The 22,853-nt window shown below is 33.2% G+C and overlaps 1 protein-coding gene across 1 annotated transcript in view; it reads right to left on the bottom strand.

The window, feature by feature from the left end:
- Positions 1 to 209: 209 nt before the first annotated feature.
- Positions 210 to 22,853, bottom strand: part of LOC126879768 (glucose dehydrogenase [FAD, quinone]-like) — a 129,680-nt gene continuing 107,036 nt past the window's right edge. The window contains exon 2 of the mRNA XM_050643018.1: positions 210 to 5,194. Coding sequence (XP_050498975.1) covers positions 3,509 to 5,194 — 1,686 coding nt within the window. The 3' untranslated portion in view covers positions 210 to 3,508. The remainder of the gene's footprint in view (positions 5,195 to 22,853) is intronic.

Here is a 22,853-nt window from a genome sequence, read left to right as displayed (position 1 = left end):
TGTGAATTTTTATTTTTTGAACACTTTGCACTTTGCAAAATGGATTTTCCGCCTACAACAATAAAATTTCCATTTGTCCCTCATGCCAAGTGGTCAACAGTTTTCCTTAAGTTCTTTCGAATCGAATGAATAACGTTTTATATAGATCCGTTTTACTTTAAAAAAGTTAGCAGGCGATTTCACTGCTTTATTTGCTCGAATAGTAGTAGTTATTAAGGAAATGAAATGATTTATTTATAATAATAGAAATACACAGAAACATAAATAACTTTCTTTTACCTTGCATTGCGTAACATATTTTTACAGACTTTGTTACTAAATTTAGGTAAACTCTTACAAATTCTTATTAAAACTCTTATTCAGGAGCTCTCTTTAAGTTTCGTGCAGCCATTGGTTCATTCTTTCCAATCTTTTAATTACTTTTACGGTCACCAGCCTTCACATAACATATTCATAATTCCAATAACTAGACGACTAACAAAAAATGAGTTCAACAGTTCGAACATTGTAATATTCCCTACAGGGGAATCACTTACAATAGGTAAGAAAGCAGAGAATGGAAAGAATATTTCCAGAAAATGCTAGGAACGCTAAGAGATAACATAGATGAAATTGTCGAAAACTCGGAGAAGGTAAACTTGCATATACCTTGCGAAGATTCTTCCAAAATGGAGACAGTAACAGTTATCAAACCGTTGAGAAATAATAAACCCCGTGAACCGACAGCATTGCTGCTAAATTTCTAAAGGCTGATCCGCATCTAACTCCCTGTTTTGCTCCACATAATCAGAGAGATATGGTAAATAAACCACATCCCAGAAGGCTGGAAAAAGGGAACACTAAAGATCTTCTTAAAAACCCATATTCTGCAGAAACTGGAGAGGAACAACCTTTCTTTCCTTTATAAACAAAATTCTCACGATCATCGTACTGAAAAGATTAACAAAGGAAGGAATTTAGAGCCAATAAAGCAGGCTTTAGTGGCCTGCAGGTAGCCCTCCTGAAGCCAGACGTTAGCAAAGTGCTACTGAACAATTAGTTTCGTTGACGATTAATTTCATTTATTAATAAGTTTAATGTTCCTCTTAAAATAGCAATAATGCGTATGTGATTTAGTTTACGAATATGTGAAGTTATTTTTGAATTTTATTGATTGACCTCCCTTAGATCCTTGAAAAAGTGATTGATTTTGCACAGCACAAGATCTACGCCAGGCTGAGCTAGCCAATAACCTTTGTAAGGGTTACTATAAGAGACAATACGTATCTTCATCATAAAAAAGTAAGACCAACATTGCCTCATTACCCCCTACCGAATCTGCTACACGAGAACATTCACTTAGAGTTTACTATCAGGTGCAGTAATGGTTTTCTTTATATCAAGCCACACGTGACGAGCAACAAAAAGATCCAAGTGAGGGAGTTGGAAAAAAACTACTAGTGATCTCGTGCTAGTGCCAACCACTTTGGATCCTGCACCAAACTCACTACTACGGTCTATTTCTTAGACTGAAGAAAGTGACAGAGGTATATATATAATCTCACAAGTTATTTCGGAATCATTCATCTCTCCTTGATATAATATGATTACAGGTCAATATCCCACTACCTCTTTTATTTTCCAAGACAACGACCACTGACGCTGACGATGGAGCAATCAGACCCTGAGCCAGGAAATGATGACATCGAAGAACCTCAGCAAAATGCGAAAGGTAGGTTATGGTTAATCTCACAATCTATTTTGCAATCGTCATCTCTCCTTTAGAACTGACATCATGTATTTTATTTTCCAGAACAAGCAGAATACATCGGGACTCATCGCCACCGGAGAACCACAGCCAGGACTTTCTAAAAGACAACGGCTCATATACTTTTATATTATACAACATCTTGTATTTTAATTTAATTTGTAAACTAGAAGAAATTTATAAAATAACAGTATTCTAATAAAAAATAAAGTTTTGAAATGTAAAAAGTGGGTTTTGCAGAGACCGTTAAAAATTGGCAATTTTCAACTTGCACTTTAGACCGAAAGCTTCGTCTCAAAAAAGTAAATAGTGGTTTAATTAAAATCATTTATTTAAGTAATAATATTTTTGCATTTCTAAAATACAAAATAACTGCATACACATAAAATTCCCTACCTAGAACGTCTTGTCAATTTTCGTTTAATGTCATATTTCAGTCTGTCAGTTTGAAGCCAAGATGAAGACCACATTATAATAACGCTGCATTTTTAAATCCTTTTAACATCGACTTATTGTCGACATTGTTGTAGCCGAAATGGCATAATTATTGTAAAATGAAGGTCTTTTGACCTATCTATGTAGCTATTTCCAACTACTTTGGATCTTAAGTAAGTAACCACATGTTCTAATTTTCCTAACTTTCAAACAGTCAAAATTTCATCTTGGCCTTTTTTAATGCAGTGGTTTGTTTATTTTACGTTTCTACCACCTGATGATGGACTGATTGGTCCGAAAACGTTTGTGTGATTTTGTACTATAGATGTACCCACTTTTATCCAATTTGGATCATTTTAGATAAAATTTTAATAAAAATTTATATACCATTTACCTACTAGCGAAGTTTTACTTCCTTAGTAAGTTTGTTAAATAGTGGTGTTTGTAAATAATTTTAATTACTTTAATTTCTGTAAAGAGGCCATTTACTAAAAAATAATAGTTTTCAAGGTTTAAGCAAAAAAGTGGGAAAAAGCAGAAATTTTTCGCTTTTTTCACGATTTACTCAATGTTCCGTCACGAAATTTTGTCCGCAAATCTCATATTCGGATTCAGCAGCCCAAAATACCTACACCTATAATGAAAGAAATCAGAAAAACCCCAAAACTTTCCCACTAGGGGGCTCGTAGAGTACAAATTGACTGAATTAAAACCAAATTTATGAGAATCAATGCAATTTTACATAACTTGGAAGTGCCATATGAGTAAACCAAAGCACGGAAGAGAACATGTACGAGAATACGAAAAGCTTAGCAAAGGTTTAGCATTCTCAACTCCGTTTGGAGGTCCGACTATTATAACACAATGACAAAGATCCTACTATTCCAATTGAATGTCAAGACCGTTCTACTCCATAGATCTTCAACGTGAAAGGAACAGAACCCTTATAGATAAACTGTAGGTCTTTTTTTTATCAAATGCCTACGAAGAATTGTTGCATGAAAAAAATTGCAAAAAAGAAATTGTAGAAAATCGCATTTGCAATAATTTCAAAATTTCAGTCCCTACCATTTTTGTCGAAAAGTTAAAAATGACGGAGAATTGGAGCGAAACCGGTTATCCATTAAAATCAAAATGGCAGCTAACGCGGCGGCGGAATTCCGTCGCGATTTTAAATTTACACTAGTATGTTTTGCCACTATATGTTTAAATAATAAAAATTAACATAGCTCGCCGAGCAAGGTTAGGCATTTTTTGATCTAATACGACTGGACTACAAGGCATGTTAATGTTAATATACCTAATGGCAACCTCGGCTACCGAGGTTTAAAAATTGACTTCGAAGAAATTTCCAAAATCGAACAAAGAATTAATACTACTTTGGGGTGTGTGATATTTTTCGCCATGGTGTTCTTCTTTCAACCATGTTTCCTTAATGAAATCACTTCCTTTTTCAGCTATCATTATAGTAGGTGCATTCGTGTTTCCTCTTACAATTTTAGGCATAATGGAGGCATCTATAACTCGTAACGAATGGATGCCGTGTACTCTTAAATTAGAATCAACTACTGCACTTTCATCATGATGAGGTCCCATTTTGCATGTCCCTACAGGATGGAAAATAGTAGTGGTGTAAGCCATGGCTATACATGCCCAATATTCGTCCGTGCCCCAAGGTACATGTTTACAAGCTGGTAAAGGTGTTCGAACAAGTCGTATTCCTGCGTGTTTAAAGAAACTGGTCCTTTCGAGATTTAGACTTTGTTTTACTCCTTCAACAATTCTGAGTAAATCTATTTCTTCAAAGAAAGTATTGGCATAGATAAGAGGAGTGCCGAAAGTAGGATCGGTATGATTTAACAAGATTCTTCCTCTTGATTCTGGATTAAGTAATATCGGTCTTGCCATCATGCCACTGTAGTAAGCTAACGGTAACACAGCAGTATTATAACTGAGAATAGGATCAGTGAAAAAATTATCTGTATTGACCGAATCAATAGAAATTTGAATATCTGGTCTATCATGACTATTTTCAAATTTCGTCTGAATAAACGCGTTTGTTTGTAATGCACCTGTTGATGCTAACGGTCCATCTCTTTTCTTTTTCCAATAGTACACATCTGCTTTCATTTGGTCCTCATCCACTAATGTAGAAGTGTGATTGGTTAAAGCAAACACAACGCCATCTATCGTGGTGTGATCTTGCAAATTGAAACCAACAGCAGAGTCTTTAATAACTTTAATGTCGTTTTCCTGCAGATGACTTGCTGGACCCACGCCACTTAACATTAATAATACTGGTGAGTTAATACTTCCTGCTGATAAAATGACTTCTTTCTTTGCTAATACTTGAACAAGTTTTCCTTTACTGAAATATTCTACCCCGTACGCTTTCTTGGTTTTTGGATCTATTAGTATTCGTGTAACATGGGCGTTAGTTCTTACAGTTAAGTTTTTTCTTTTATTTCTAATAGGCCTTATAAAAGCTCCGTTTGTACTTAATCGTTCACCGTGTCTGGTGGTGTGTTGTAACAGCATAGTACCGATGAGATGCTCACTGTTTTGATCAACTTTTGGTAGTCCAAATTCTTCATAAGAGTGGAGCAATCCAATAGTGTTCTTGTCTTGGTAAGGGAAAAACTCTACTGTTTGATATCCACCTACACCATGGTAATGAGGATCTATTTTTTTATGATCGTGGTTTTTGTTATCCTCAGATTTTTTGAAATACGGCAAAACATCTCTATACGACCATCCATGGTTGCCCATATATTCCCACTCATCGTAGTCTTCTGGGTGGCCTCTTATATAAATCATGTAGTTTATGGTTGACGATCCACCCATTACTTTGCCTCTGGCCCATGTACATCTACCCTCATCCCTGGCAAGACAACTGTGTGGCGAAGGCTGGGTCTCATACATCCAGTCGATACTGGAACCTTGCAACATTGGAGCAAATGCAGGAACATCTGCAACCAGTGGTTCTTCATCTCCAGCTTCTAATAACAGCACCTGTAAAATAAAACAGATATGATAAAAATTTGCATATTTAAGTTCCTGGAATATTTAATTGGTTATAAACTACTCGCCAAAAGTTAAGACTACTGGTATTATTCAAGTAAAACTGTTGCTTTCGAAAATATTTGGTTATTTTCATATCAAATGGAAGTAAACAGTCCCATTAGTTCGCTCTTTTCCTTTTTTTTTTTTGTTTTGTCGAACGTCACTCAACACCTACAGGATCCTAAATAGGAGCTTGTGTAATGCGACAAGAACTGCGATTTCAGTAGAAACTCTACGTCGAAGGCTTTCTAAGGTCAATTTAAGATCAAGGCATTTTTTAAGAACAGAGCACTCACCACTCAGTGCAGAGCACAGACGCCAAAGAGTAGCTTGCACTCTGGAACATAGAAAATGGCAGACAAAATGGAAATCTGTACTCTCTATGGACGAGTCTCGATGTGGAAGGTATTCCGATAGTCGTCACTTAATGTTTGGACCAATCCGTTAGTGCCGAGAACTCGTCGACCTGTCTAGGAAATTCGTCCATTTCGAGGAGGTACTATTACAGTGTGGGGTGGAAATTATTTTGATGGTCGAATAAACCTATTAGTTGTGAACAGGAATATGACCAGTGTGATTTATACAGGGTGAGTCCTGAGGAACTGTACATACTCTTACCTCGTATGCAGGCCTCTATGCAAATAACAAATGACCATTAAAAAGTGTCTGCTCCCATTGTTTAATAATATACAGGGCGAGTTGTTAATTTTTACAGAAATCTGTATTCGTCATATAGGGAAATCGGAGAAAGAGGCTTGAACGAAGACATGTGCTACGATCGAGAGCAATGGCGATTGGGAATCGGAAGACGTCGTAGAACGTTATGAACCGATTATATATATATATATATATATATATATATATATATATATATATATATATATATATATATATATATATATATATATATATATTCGTCATAATTTTTGAACAGTAAGATCGATGTATCTCTTATTTTGGTCAATCGTTACACTATTACCGCCCAATCAACTGATTTATTCAAACTAGAAAAAAATCAGACCCGGCTTTAAAAAATTAGTTCGTTTTGGTCTTTGGAAATATTTCACCCCGTATACGGTTTTCAAAAACTCCAATAAGAATTTTACAAATTAGACAAATAGGCAATTAAATTGGCATATTTGTTTTTTCCCCACACAATTACTTAATTTTTTATAAAAAAAATCAAATTTGATATGAATTAAAAGTTTGGTGAAAAGAACCATAGATGTAAAAAAAATTAACTTTTTTTACAAAAACTAATTTTTTTTAACAAAAATTGAATTTATAAGTAATAATACTTCCACTGCTCGTGCTATACGTTTTAAATAATACAAACTTTTTAGCCAGTTTCCAGAATTTCAAAACGAACAGGTTGTTTTGAATAATACTAAAACATCATCCTGTATAATATTTGTTTGTCAAAAAAAAGAAAAACAAATAAACCCAAATTAAACAAAAACAAAAAGAAATTTTCCCGGCGTTTTTTGCATCACTACCTTCTCACCATGTATTAATACTATGTATGTGTATAAAAATGATAATTTGTCATTTTCGTTGTTTGAGTACCTACATAATTTGACTTATCGTTCGTCATCGTTATTATTTATTTGTGTTTCTTCCACTGTTTGTACTTTTTTGCGTTATCATATTTTACAAAATAGTTTGCCGAATCTACTTGGCAATGTAGCCACCCGAGGTATGTACTATATGCACAATGGGACATCACCACATTTCTCAGTTGCTGTTCGTCAACATCTTCATGTAACTTATGGAAATAGGTGGATAAGTCGCGGAAGGCCTCGTGCATGACCACCTAGATCACCTGATTTTAACCCTGTCGATTATTCCCTATGGGGTCGATTAAAAGAAATGGTTAATCGAGAAAATATCAATACGCGACAAGAACTAAGTAATTGATAAAATTATTAATTCTTGTAACAATATTAGAAATGATCCCTTAACTCTCAGGAGGTCTATTAAACAGATGATGGTCCGATAAAGATGGATTTCATTTAAAATTTGTTTAATTGTTGTATTTGTTTCCTAAGTTATTTTATGTATCTATGTATACAATTGTTGTATACACATACATATTGTTAAATTTACTTCTAAATAATATGTATTTTCTTTTCGTTAAGGCTATGGGTACATAATTCGCAAATATTTTACGTGTATCCCTACTTTTTCTGTCTTTACACGGCAAATTACGTGTAGTAAAATTCACACTGGTGTGGATATGTAAACATTACTAGAATGTCATTCTACTTGAAAATGTCATAATTAATTTAAAGAGATGGCCTTTGAATGTTCTTGGATAACTGTTATTTTTATAATTGCAAATTATTAATTCAGTTAATAAATGTGATAATTTTTTCACTAACTATGTTTTCAGTGATTGTAATAATTTATTTGTACAACAAAAACTAATAATCAATCGAGAAAAGAGGAAAAGTGTTAAAGTGATTTTTTAATAATATGTTGTTATTTTGGAACGCTTACAATTTTGAACATCTCTAACAACAAAATACTTGGATCACAGGATATATCTGATGTATTCTCTGCTTGGATCTTTCACAAATAATACACAATAAATAACTTTTTATTAAGTTCACGTCTTAAATCAATTATTTATCAAATACACTATATATAAATAATATTTAATCAATTTCTCAAAATATTCCCGATGCAATGTCAAATATTTAAAATTGTCACTGATTGTCAGTGTCTGACTGACAATATATGCTGACAATATTATATTCGGTTGAGTGCGTTGTAAGACAAAGACAGATTTGGAAAATATTACCACGGCATTGTGTTCATTTTTTTCAAATCCTGAAAAAACCAATAAATATTTTTGAAAAATTTAAACGCAGAATGAAAGACTAGATTATTACCGAGGGCCGAAAGTCCCTTAGAATAAATAAAAAGTTTATTTTGAATGAGATATTTGAATTTCAAAATCACATTAAATTTTCTCTTAGTTTTTTCACCCCTGTAACTTATTAAAATAAACATTGTAGAAGTTCTCAGGGACTTTCGGCCCTCGCTAATAACGTAATCTTTCATTCTGCGTTTAAATTTTTCCAAAATACTTATTAGTTTTCTCAGGATTTGAAAAAAATGAATCCCCATTTGAATAGCATTGCAGCCGAAAATACGTTCCGATCCTCTTAATTTAAAAAATAAATTTACTGTATTTTGCCTTTTGAAATAACTTATTTGGTTAACTTCGCCAAACTTTTAATTCATAGTCAAAATTGCCTATTTGTGTGATTTGTAAAATTCTTATTAGAGTTTTTAAAAACCATATACAGGGTGAAATTTTTTCCAAGAACAAAACGAACTAATTTTTTAAATCCGGACCTGATTTTTTTCTAGTTTGAATAAATCAGCTGATTGGGTGGAAACTCATAAATTAAATATTTGTTTAAATAAAATAATTTTTTTAAATCTACGGTTCACTTCACCAAACAGTTAATTTATAGTCAAATTTGATTTTTTTATAAAAAATTAAGTAATCGTGTGGGAAAAAAGCAAATATGCCATTTTAATTGCCTGTTTGTCTAATTTGTAAAATTATTATTAGAGTTTTCAAAAACCGTATACAGGATGACATTTTTTCTAAGACCAAAACGAACTAATTTTTTAAAGCCGGACCTGATTTTTTTCTAATTTGAATAAATCAGTTGATTGGGTAGTAATAGTGTAACAATTGACCAAAATAAGGTACACATCGTTCTTACCGTTCAAAAATTATGACGAATACAAAGTTCTGTAAAAATTAACAACTCGCCCTGTATATTATTAAACAATGGGAGCAGACACTTTTTAATGGTCATTTGTTATACCCGATAGGATAGGAGCCTCCATACGAGGTAGGAGTATGTACAGGGTTATTCACTATATTTTGACCCCCCTGTAAACTGCTTTATTTACAGAATTAAAAAAAAATGGTAAATACAAAAGTTATTCGATTTTTAAAATATGATCTTTTGACATATATAACATACTAGTGACGTCATCCATCTGGGCGTGATGACGTAATCGACTATTTCTTTAAATTAGAATTGGGGTCGTGTGCTAGCTCATTTGAAAGGTAATTCAATTCTCTATTCATTAATATAAATATTAAGATAATTATTTATACAGGGTGTCCAAAAATATTTTTTTTAATTAAATTAATTGACACAAAAAGAAGAATGTATGTAATTTATTTAATTTAAAATACATTTTACTGCTGTTAGAAAACAGAAATAAAAGTTTATTGCACAAATAAACATTGATTTTTGCTTAAATTCAATGTTCAAACTTCCAAGAGGCAGAAGGGAGGCAGCTTGAACATTGAATTTAAGTGAAAAGTAATGTTTATTTGTTCAATAAATATTTATTTCTGTTTTCTGACAGGAGTATAATGTATTTTGAATTAAATAAATTACATACATTCTTCTTTTTGTGTAAATTAATTTAATAAAAAAAATATTTTTGAACACCATGTATAATTAATCATGTTAATGTTTATGTTACTGAATAGGGAATTAAATAACCTTTCAAATGAGCTAGCACTCGACCCCTATTCCCATTTAAAAAATAGTCGATTACGTCATCACGCCCATATGGATGACGTCAGTAGTATGACATATATGTCAAAAAATCATAATTTAAAAAAACCTATACAGAAGTAAAAACTTCAAATTGTATTTTGGTATAAAATCGTTTATTTAAAAACTATCTAAAAGTCATCCACATGGATTGCAAAACGTTTTCGTTCTGAACAAAACGAAATAGCAAACGAAAACGTTTTGCAATCCATGTGAATGATTTTTAGATAGTTTTTAAATAAACGATTTTATACCAAAATACAATTTGAAGTTTTTACTTCTGTATAGGTTTTTTTAAACTATGGTATACAGCCAACTATTGGGATTTTCCCATTGATTTTATAATTTAAAAATTGAATACCTTTTGTATTTTACATTTTTTTCTAATTCTGTAAATAAAGCAGTTTACAGGGGGTCAAAATATAGTGAATAACCCTGTACAGTTCCTCATGACTCACCCTGTAGAGATGAAGTCATCAAAATATTATTTCACACTTTCACGCCGTTGCTGGTCAAGACTTCTTCTTTCTTGACAATAATGCAACTCTGCACCCATCGCTCACTGTAGTTGAAGCTTAAGAAAATCATGGTATTTCTCCTTTACCATTACCCTCGAGCTCTACTGATCTCAATTGCATTGAACATGCTTATTGATTGATTGAACCAGGCCCTAAACCTCTTCAGCAATTTTTATAGACCCATTACCACAATTTTGGATGGAAATCAGGCATGCTTAAGAATTTAGTGGAAAGTATGGCAACATGTTGCCAAGCAGTTATTGAGGATCGTGAAGGACACCTATTAACTAATTTTTCTTGGATTTTGAAAATGATTCGGGTGTTACAAGAAATTTTGTCAATAATTGAGAAATTTGTTTATCGCGGCAAAGTATAAAAGGATTTAATGATTTCACGCGTCTCTGAGACTAGACGTTGTCGAAATCAAGTCCTAATAATATCAAGTTACTACACCTGCATTAATGTGTACGTTGCAACTTTAGTGAGAACAGCAAAATCCGTAGATGACTTTGCGTAATTCTTTTGGTTGGCCCAAAGAGCTTTATGGTTCCTGGTAGAGAGTAACTTTGGAATAATTTTATTGGTAGAAGAAATATTTGATTTCTTTTGATTGGATAAAGATCCGATGATCATGAGATCGGAGGGCATTTCTCTGTTTGGAACAAGAGTCTTGTCTGTAGTTAGGACGGAAGACGGGGTTAGTTAAGTTTGATCTGTTATGGAGTGAAGTCCAGTTTTTTTTTGGTCTTCGCCAAATTTAGCTCGGATGGAATCTGATTTCTTAGTGAAAATATAAAAAAGAATGTGGTTGCAGTAAATACCGTATCAGTATATTTTTGTGTCGTGTCCGTGTGGATTAAATGTGTGACGATAATATAATTTTATCGTCTGGAGTACGCCAATGATTTAAGCAAAACGTGTTTTTATACCGTCTCGAACGACATAAAAGACGGAACGAAAAGCCTAGTTGGATTATTATTCTTGGAATGTTACTCGAAGGATAATAAACAACAAGAAGGTATAAGAGATGAGTTATCCCGACCATTTTTCTCCGTCGTTTTGGTGCGTTGAACGAATCCGACGGTTTTTTCCTTTTACCTATCCTATACGAGCGGTGATTGTATTTCCCTACATGTCTTCCCCCTGGCGAGTTGAGCGAGATATCCTCTCCTTATAAGCCCATTTCATATTAATGAAGGTAATTTCTAATCCACGCGATCGTCGGTAGTATTCATTCATGTACGAAATACCGTCACATCGACCCGAACCTAAAGTTCGATATGTAGGTTATAAATGTATTTTATTAACGAAATTAACGAGTAATTAAGCCTAATCATCTTATCTTTTATATGTTTTGATTCTAAATAAGAATGTCTTAGAAAGCGAACCTTTGTCTTAAACCCTTTTAAAATAAATTCTCGGGCGCCAGATGTAACGTTGTCGTTGTATTTGATACTCCAGGTAACTAAATACAGTCGAATTATTGAAAATTTTGTACAAAATATACGTTATTATTAATTAAATTTATGTCAAAACGTGAATTTCTCTAGTATTTTGCAATTATATTTATACAATATAAATTAAAACTTTACAGATTTAGTAATTAAGTATTCAATATTGATAATAACTATCGATTAACATCGAAATCAGCCATCATGCAAAATCATTTTCGCTTTACTGTCATGCGATATTTTTATTTCGCCTAAAATTTTAAAAACTCTTAAATCTTTTAGTTAGGTATTAAGGCAAATAAAGTTTGAAATGGTGTTTTTGTTAATTCAATTATATATAGGACGGTGATAGAAATTTACTGATTTATTAGTTAATATATTTCTTTAGATTTTCTACGATTCATCAAGGGAAAAGCAACACAGCATCACAGCAATACAGTTCATAAATAATGACGTAACTATTAACGTCATTTTTAATTTTTGGTATTAAAATTAGTTTAATATTTAAACAAAAATACAATTAGGCTGTTTAAAATATATCTATTTCGGTGAAATCATAATAATAGAAGTATTATTTCTTACGTGCGTACAAAGTACACACTCTTTTTTCATTAGAACGATGTAATTAAGTAAGTGTTAAGTAAGTATGTATTTATGTTTTTTATGATTAGCGATAAAATTTTGTACGCACCACGTCAGTAAAGACTCTTTATCGAACTCGTCTGTTACTCGCCTCGCTCGCTTCGCTCCATCTGCTCGTAATATCAGACTCGTTCAATCTGTATCTGTAGAGTAGGGAGTGTGAGTGAAGTCCCACAGTACTTAGGACACAATTGACCCATTGTACATCCTCACAGGGAGTTGTCGTCCTTAGTTCATTATCCATCCTGCTATTTCCAGGAAGACGGACAAATCACCTGGTGACATCTCTATATCGGCAGGTGTAGGCCAAGGCTCGCCGAACGCATACTCTCGTATTGACGATAACTCCGGACATTCACACAGGACATGCTCGACAGTTTCGTCATCTCGTTCACACCTCATGCATAGAGGTGTGTCTACTAGCCCCAGTCTGTGGAGGTGTTCTCTTAGTTGACAATGGCCAGTTAAAAAACCAACTATCAAACGTAGGTTTTTGCTGGTCATTCTCAAGTACTTTTTTGATGCCTACTTCCCAAGGTTCCTTAGTGTTACCTTGGCAAGTCTACATCCTGGCCCTTCTTCCCATCTTTTCACAGTTTGCGTGTGGGAGTTACATTTGACAATTTCCGCGATTGTTGCAGTTGACTAGCCAAAAAGATTACCAGGTCCTAAGAGTCTTAGGCCTGCCTGGCCTAGCTAACTGGTCAGCAATGCGGTTGCCTTTATTTCCGTTGTGTCCTTTAACCCACCTCAGGATGATCCATCCGAATCTTGGGCTGGTGATTCATGACATTCCATTACTAGCCCCGATATGACACGTGGTCTGTTCAGGGTTAGTAGTGATTGTCTGCTATCTGTGCAAATTATTATAGTTTTGCCGGCTATACCTTTCCCGATTATCTCTTTTGGGGCTATGGAGATATCAGCCAGTTCAGTCTGAACTACGCTGGCATTTTTGCCCACACCCCATTTTATACTAAGGTTCATTGATCTAGAGTATTTCCCGCATCCTGTGCCTTCTTCCGTTTTGGAGCCATCGGTGTAGATGCAATATGCATTTGCCACGTTTGACTCCCTATGTTGTCTTGTTTTGATTTTGTAGGGTTTGTCGAAGACAAACGTAGGTTTGTTTTATCATGAAATTAATGATTAATGATACAACTAATGGCCATTGGCATGGTACAGTAGATTTCGCAATCTGATAGTGTAATGTGTAGTGTGTCTGTTGAGTAAATGTCTTGTTACTTAGTAAAGTCGACTTCATTGTCGTTACAACGAGGTGCTAATTGTATTCGAATGTCTGCGGTCCCTCTGGTGAGCATATTTTTACAGATGCTCCTTTACTACGGCACCAGAATGCTGAAATCGGTTAACCTTTGATATACACTATTACGCTAAAAACCCTCGTTGATTTCGGCACCTATTAAATTATAAGACATCTATTAAATTATGGCGTCTAAGTTTTTACTGCAATTAATATTATTGTAAGTATTGTATATTTATATATCAATTTATTGCTTGAAAAACAGGAATATAAATAATGTCTTGTTTTTTCTAAAAAATGTCTTTGGCAGACCTAATTAACCAGACTTGGTTGTGATTGATTGCAGATTCATAGTCATAAATTTCTTATTTCATAAGGTAAGATACATAGGTAAATTTTGTTGCTTTACTTTTTTTTTATAGAAATGTCGAAATTTTTAATAGAAATATCTAAAACTGCAATAAACCTAGCATATTAAGGAATGTGTTTTTTGACCCTAACCCGAGAAACAAATAAAACAAAATTATAAAAAACGCCAATGAATAAAAAAAGTAAATATTATTTATTTTTATTTATTTATAACTACTGATATCATTTCTCGTATACAGTGTGTCCATAAAGTATCGCATAAATTCATTATTAACTAAATAAACAACATTAGTAGAAATTACCGAAACAGGTCGATTTTTGATTTTAATTTATGATTTTTTGGCATATATTATAATAGTTATGTCATAATCGACAATTTTTTAATGAGAATAGGGGTCGTGTGCTAACTTATTTGAAAGGCAATTTAATTTTCTATGCAATAATATAAACATTAACATAATTATTTATACGGTGTGTCCAAAATTTGTTTTATATTAAATTAATTGACACAAAAAAGCCGAATGTGTGTAATTTATTTAATTCAAAATACATTTTACTGCTGTCATAAAACAGAAATAAAATTTTTATTTGATAAATAAACATTGCTTTTCGCTTAAATTAAATAGGTTTTTGTCAAGAGGCAGGTGGGTGGCAGCTTAAACATTGAATTTAAGTAAAAAGTAATGTTAATAATTGGAAATAAACATTTTATTTCTGTTTTCTGACAGCAGTAAAATATATTTTGAATTAAATAAACTACGCACAGTCTTCTTTTTGTGTCAATTAATTTAATTAAAAAATTGTTTTTGGACACCCTGTATAAATACTTATGTTAATGTTTATATGACTGAATAGAGAATTGAATTTCCTTTCAAATGAGCTATCACAAAACCCCTATTCTTATTGAAAAAATCATCGATTACGTCATCACGTCCAGACGGATGACGTCACTGGTATGATATATATGCCAAAAGATCATAAATTAAAATCAAAAATCGACCTGTTTCGGCAATTTCTAATAGTGTTGTTTATTTAACGAATAATAAATTTATGCCTTACTTTATGGACGCAGTGTATACGAGCAATTATAATAAATAAAAATAAAAAATATTTATATGTTTTTTATTCATTGGCGTTTTTTTAATGTTTGTTTTATTTGTTTTTCAGGTTAGAGTCAAAAAACACATTTTTAAGTATGCTAGGTTTATTGCAGTTTCGACATTTTATTTCTATTCCTATTTTTCAAGCAATAAATTGAAATATACAATACTTACAATAAGTAACATTAATTGCAATAAAAACTTGGCACCATAATTTAATAGATGGCTTATAATTTAATAGGTGCCGAAATTAATGAGGGTTTGTAGCGTAATAGGGTATATTATATTAAAGGCTAACCGATTTCAGCACTCTGGTGCCGTAGTATAGGAGCATCTGTAAATATGCCTCCGGTGAGTACCGATCTCACAAGGATAGCAAACTAAATTCTTTTATAAATAATAACACAAATGAATTTCTAGAAGTGATTGTTTCTTGAATATAAGAATAATTATAGAAAGAAATTCATGTTGTATGGTAGTAAATAACATAAAATCTATTCTAATTACTACACAAATCAATACTTCGAGTACGAAAACGCTTTTAAAACCAATGATCTGAATATATTAAAAGAGAGGTAATTAAGTTTTTACTGGCGACTCTTGGTGACATAATTCCCAATTTTATGGATTTCTTATACCAAACCATTAATATACAGAGTGGCAAGAAGAGGTAAATGCTTTTATATAGGTCTCCAAAATAAATAAAGTCAAATGAGTAAATACAGGAACAAATAAAGTGTTTAAAAAGTTCCATTTTCATTATAATTTTTGGTTCTATTTAATTTATAGTATTAAAAATCATTCTCTAATTTCTGGATTAATATTATAATAATTACTAACACAGGTTTTATTTGAGTAATTTTTCTTGACAAACTAATGCAATATCACATGTTAGGGCAATATTCAAAGATGAACGGTATTTACCACACATCCACCCTCGACCATATCGTGACACAAACTGTTTTGTGGCGCTCTTGCTAATTCTGAAAGAGCGAAAATCGGAAAAGTAATAACGACACAGGCGTAATATTTTACCTATAAGATAACTAAATTATGTATATGAAATTATTATTATTGACATAGTTTTTGACTAACACGTTCCTTTAGACATGAAAAAAATGCCTAAAGGAACGTGTTAGGCCAAAAAAAAAACGATTTTCAATTTTTTTAGGGTTGTGGCACTAACGAAAGCGGGGTGCGATATGCTTCTAGTGAAAAATTTAATTTCTGTACAATATTAGTCATATATCTTGTTTATATATTCTTTGACTTGTATTATATTGAAAGTGTCTTATATTCTAAAGAACAGAAAATACCCGCAATACCTAAAAACAAGAGTATTCAGTCAATGTATACTCCCTGTGCTAATATATGGCTCTCAGAAATGGACGTTTACAAAAGAAAATATGGAAAAAATAGCAGACAGAAAGATCCATGAAAAGAAAAATGCTGAACATTAAACTATCAGAGAGGAAAAGAAACGAATGGATCCGTAACAAAACAAAAGTGAAAAATGTCTGTACCCAAGTAGCAAAGCTTAAATGGAAATTCGCCGGACACACCCTACGCCAGAAGGATGAAAGATGGACTAAGACGATTATACATTGGAGACAGTGGAACCACAAACGAAAAAGGGGAAGGCCACAGATACGATGGTCGGATGACCTGAAGAAACACACTGGGTCAAACTGGATGCAAATTTCCCAAGATAGAGAGGCATGGAAGAATGAAGAGGAGGCCTATATCCAAGGATGGATATTTAGGGCTGATTAGATAGATAGATATTCTTTGAAATTATGAAAGAACTGGACACAGAAGCCGGAAAGATAGGCTTTAATATGATTTACAGCAACACCAAAATCATAACAAATACATACTTAGGGACAGATGTGTGGGCGTATCTAATCGGCGGGTAGTTTAGTGAGAACATTGTGTTTATTTTCAATCGTTTGAAATCGGACTTTAAGATAAACAGCAGCCGCCTTGAATAATTTTATTGGTTTTCGTTTATTGGAAAAAGTCGGTACATACTTTGATTCAATTTTATTAAGTTGGTTCTCAGAGAAAAACGGAAAAGGGAGATTAGATATAAGAGAATTTGTTTTAGCGTAGAGGTTGTATAGTCAGTCGATTTTAACATCAGAACCACGACAGACGTGTTTTGGGATAATCAAAAGATGCTTAAAGAGACGCTTTAAGACGTACTTATACATTGACAAGCCGGTCATATATTAAGTAGATAAACGCGATTATTTTAATAAATAAATTTTAGTCGCAATTACACAAACACTTTTACATTTTGTCAAGTTAATAGTATCTATAATTTAGTTATCTATTTTATTAATTAAAACTGTTAAACATCACACGGACTTTTATTACGATTGTTTTTAACGAATCCTACGTATATATCTGGGCCAAATTATAAAACTTAACAAGGAAAACCATACAGCAGAGATCAAAAGGTGAGTTAGACTGGCATGGGCAGCATTTGGCCAACTAAGCTACATCCTTAAAAATAAAAGATATCCACAACATCTTAAGACCAAGGTATACAATCAATGAGTACTCCCTGTTTTCACTTACGGTTCCCAAACGTGGACGTTTACAAAAGCAAACACGGACAAGATCATAAAAATGCAAAGAGCAATGGAAAGGCAAATGTTGCATATAAGACTAATTGATAAAAAGAGAAACGAGACACACTATAAGACAAAAAGAAGACCGATGGAACAAAATTCTCATAAATTGGAGACCGCTGGAATATAAACGAAGCAGAGGAAGGCCACAAATGAGATGGGCAGATGATTTCAAGAAGCACGTGGGCTCTAGGTGGATAACTGTAGCGACAGACAGAGAAGAATGGAGAAGGGTTGGGGAGGCCTATGTCCAAAGATGGACTGAAGAAGGCCAATTAGATAGATTAGCCATACCTAATGATAAGCCTTTTTGAAAATGAGGAAATTTCTGAGTAACCAAAAGCTCAACCTGCAAATTCGATATCGGATTCTAAAATGTTATATCCATTCCAATATCTAGGTTTGGACTTAATTGTTGCCTTATTGAAATAGTTGTAAGTTTTTAAGATGTAGGTTTTTAAAAGTCTTTTAAAAATACCATGACATAATCAGCCAGCCTCAAAAATCCACTGCTGAACATAGGTCTCTCCTCGTTTCCAACCCCGTCTATCCTGCGCCGCTCTCATCCAGTTTTTATTTAGCTTTCTTAAGTCGTCATTACACCTTGTAGGCGGGCGACCGACGCTTCTCTTGTCTTCTCTTGTCCTCCACTCCAATAACCTCTTTGTCCATCGCCCATATGTCATTCTGGCTATGTGTCCTGCACATCTCCACTTCAACCTGGTTATCCTTTCGATGACGTCAGTCACCTTTGTTCTTCTCCTGATTTCTTCGTTTTTGATTTTGTCTCGCAGAGTTATTCCTAACATTGACCGCTCCTTTCTTCTCTGCGTGACTCTTAGTTTGGTAGCCGAGGCTTTAGGTAAGGTAAGTGTTTCTGATCCGTACTTCAAGACTGGGAGGACGCACTGATCAAATACCTTTCTCTTTATGCATGTGGGCAACTCACTTTTAAAAGTTTCACTCAGTTTTCCAATGCATAGAATGGAAAGTGTGAGAGAGAGAGAGAGAGACAGAGATTATGAAGACTAAATTTGAGGGAAAGCGGGATACCTATTGACGACAAATATCTTGGCTGAAAAACATTCGCCACCGGGCTGGGTTTAACACACAAACACTTTTAAGAAAGTCAAAGATAGGGATGAATTTGCAATTATTTTTGTTATAGCCAACCTTCATAGTGGCTACTGAAATAAAGAGCATATTCAAAAGATGACAGTTGTGACCGTGGTGTAGTCCAGAACCATGAGGCATTACTTGAGGTCAGAATGCACTATTCGTGACTTCATAAAAAACTTAATGAAAAGTATATAAAATGGAGGAATATTGACAGTATATAATTTAAACAGGTGAGCCAGTTACTAAACGTAGACAAATGCAAGTGCATCTAAATCGTAATAGTTATCGCAATGTATAATGAAATAGTTATTAAAAATGACCTCGATTCTAAAAGAGAGTAAAATATAAAATTATGCAAAAATTATTAAAAAAACTTCTGAAAGTTTTTAAGTGCGAAACAAGCTTTGCGTATATTTAATGCTTCATTGATTTATTAACTACTATACTTACTTAACAGTCGCAATTTTTATCAGTATGATAATTTGAGTCATATTTAAAATTTATTTTATACTTTATAGCATTGGACTATGTAAGTATACTTTATTCATATCTTGAATGCCTCACTATTTATGTAGAAAATGATTCCGATATTATCATATTTGTATGGAATTATCACAGTCTACTATCAGATCAGGACATTTAGAACAAAAAATACAGGAATAAATCGATTTTTAAATGTACGTGGAGAAATCTACCATCGTGTAATTCATTCTTGTAGACAGCCTATATTATGTCAAAATATCAGCCAAATTGGACTGGTAGTATTGTTTTGACCGCTTGTGCAAGCGGGCGTGTTTGGGGATTTAAGAAAAATAAAAAACGAGCAATATCAATTGGTGATTCGACTTTTCTTTTTAGAAGGGAAATCCCACAGCAAAACCAAAAGCGCTTGAATTCTGTAAACGGTGACTCTTATCCTTCACTACGATCTCGTATTGATATACCGCTCACTGAAGGTGTGTGAAATAGCTGAGACAATAGACATATCAAAAGATCTCGTTATATCCTGCATGAAATTTTGGGCATAAAAAATCGTCGGTGCGATGGCTGCTGCGTTTTCTAGCTCCAAACAATAAACGCAATTATGAGACAACTTCAGAGCAGTGTCTGATGCTGTTCAAGCATAATTCAAATGAGTTTCATAACCGTCGATGAAACATGGCTCCACTGGTATACACCAGAGCCCAAGGAAAATCGATACAGTGAGCGTCACCCCACGAATATGTTCCGAGGAGAACGAAGACTGTCCAATCGGCCGTAAAGCTGATGGCCACCATTTTCTGAGATTCACAAAGTGATACAATTGCAATTTTTTCACAAATTGAGTTATTACAATTACATTACAGTTACCAATACGATATTACTATGGTTTGTTTTTTAACCAAGAGGATTAATTCAAATTTACCGCGCCGTATTGCTTGTTTGTAATTGGTCCAAACGCAGGCAAGTTTACTCCACTGTTATAAAATTTGACACTAATGACATTTATCAAATTTTGACACTAATTAAGTTATATCAGCGATTTTTGTGTTTTCTGTGTTATTCCTTTAACTTTTAGATTGTTAGTCTGCTTTTATATAAAATCCAGTTGTTTTTGGAACTCTTTAGCGACGTATTAATTTAATATAATATTTATGGATTACCGTTGAGGGCCGACTAGATCAACCAAAAAAGAAGACGTAGGGTAACGGCTACAGTGATTGGCCACTTAAGGGATTTCAAATTGAATTAAAATTATAAATTGGTATATTTTAATGTGAAATATTTTGTAAGGGTTTTTTAGTAACAACGAAACATCAAATTTTATAAAAACTCAGGTTATTTTAGTAAAAATAATAATGTACATAAAAAATTAACACAAATTTAAAAACATACAAAATTACACAGTTATTGGCCATGCAAACATAGTTATTGGCATATAGAATTACAGTTATTGGCCACTCATAAAATTCCTAATTTTCTTTTTTTGTTTGTGCAGTTAGGACACACAAAACTATTTAGATTTTCAATTTCTTGTTGTTTTTTAACACAACTACCAATATGGGAGCCTCTGACACAAAATAAACATTTTATTCCAACTTTTGATTTAGAAATATTTTAGGAACAAGAATAGCGCAATCCTGTATACAAAAGATTATTATTTACAGATATGTTGGTGTTGTCTGATTCTTTCACCAATATATCTGAGAGAATTTGTATTTTTTCATGTTCTGGATATCCCTCTGTTTCGAAAAACAACTTTCTTTTAGCCGACTCACTAGCACGTTTTTCTTTGCTGGTTTCCAAATTTGTACATTTGCTTTGGGAAGTATTCCTCAAATTTGATGAATTCTTATTGTTGGAGACATCAAAAGATACGTTATCAATTAAGGGCAGAATAGCGTTTTCCTCTACAGAATCAGGAAATTGGTTCCGTGGTAGGGATGGGAAAAACCTACCGGTTTAAACCTAAAACCGGTTTTTTTACTTCGCAATAACCGGTTTTACCGGTTGTTTTTTTGTCCCGGTTATAACCGGTTTTTTCTTTTTAAAGTAAAAACCGGTTATTAGGTTTTTATGGTGATTAGGATTAGGTTAGGTATTATTTTGGATCCCAATCATAATTATTATTCTCAAGTAATGATTCCAAACAAAACCATAATTCAAATTTTATTTTATTTTATAAAATACAGAAGCAAACTGAAAGTGCAATCTCACATCAGCCAGAAACATTATTAAGTTGTATTATAATATTTCCTTGAAAAGGTATTTGTAATCATAATATTTACATAAGAAGTGATCTGGTTGAATTAGACGCAAACATCATCTATTTTTCACACTTAACTCTTGACATTGAAAGTGGTTGAATGACTTTTTCTGATTACCAAAAATAATGCTCTGACTACGAATATCGAATTACTGATTACGAAAACGAATCTCCAAGAATTTCGCTACGTTTTCAAAACCATACACTCATACAGGAAGTGTTAAATGAGTTAAAATGTACCTATTCTACAAATATACAAACGTGTTAAAAGTAATACATGTTCTTTCGATAGTACTAATTTTAATCATATTGATATCGAGTCGAATGGAGTATCGCAAACTAAAGTGTATTGTAAATGTAACTTTGTAACCTATTGGATTGAAAAAACCAAAAACCGGTTTTTCCAAAAACCGGTTTTTTTTGGCCGGTTATAACCGCCAGGTTAAACCGTAAGCAAAAAACACCGGTATAACCGAAAACCGGTGTTTTGTCAAAAACCGCCATCCCTATTCCGTGGCAGTTCGTGGTTTTCTTTGCCGTTAATCACTTCTGGTATATGTACTCTAACTCCACTTCTCAAAGTAGTGCTTTTAATTGTATGATCAAGAAGTGTGTCTGATTTAAAAAAGTATTTGTATCTATAATATCACCTGTATTTAGTGTAACATTTTCTTTATTCTTCACAACATTTTGACATTTTTTGCTCTCGGAATTGGCTTTTGTGGCAATTTTTTTATTACTTTCTTCTTGGTTTCTTTATTTTGTTTACCTTTATTGTTCGCTTTTGCGTCAATTCGCTTTTGTTTTCGTTCTAGTTTTATTTTTTCTTGTTCGTCTTTCTCTTCAATTTTACGCCTCTCTGCATTTTGACGATCTGAAGAAGTGAGCACGAAAGGCAACCGTTCTGTTTGTTTTTTACCCTTTCTTTCTGGGGTTTTTGGCCAAAAAAGAATTTGTCAATTGACGTGTCAATTTCTTTATATAATGAGTTGTCTTGATTTACTAAAGGCAGATTATCGGATGTCGATTGAATATCTAAAGTCATTGTATTTTCTGTGACAATAGTATCTTTTTATTTGGATTTTCTCGTCTAAACTTTAATACCGCCCGGTTCCAATTTGCCTTTAATGGTTTAAATGCAGCAACATCTGCAGGCTGTATAATT

The sequence above is a fragment of the Diabrotica virgifera genome, chromosome 2, assembly GCF_917563875.1.
Source record: "Diabrotica virgifera virgifera chromosome 2, PGI_DIABVI_V3a".
Lineage (NCBI taxonomy): Eukaryota > Metazoa > Arthropoda > Insecta > Coleoptera > Chrysomelidae > Diabrotica > Diabrotica virgifera.
Note: the sequence above shows the minus strand (reverse complement) of the source record. Positions and strands in the feature narration are given on the sequence as shown.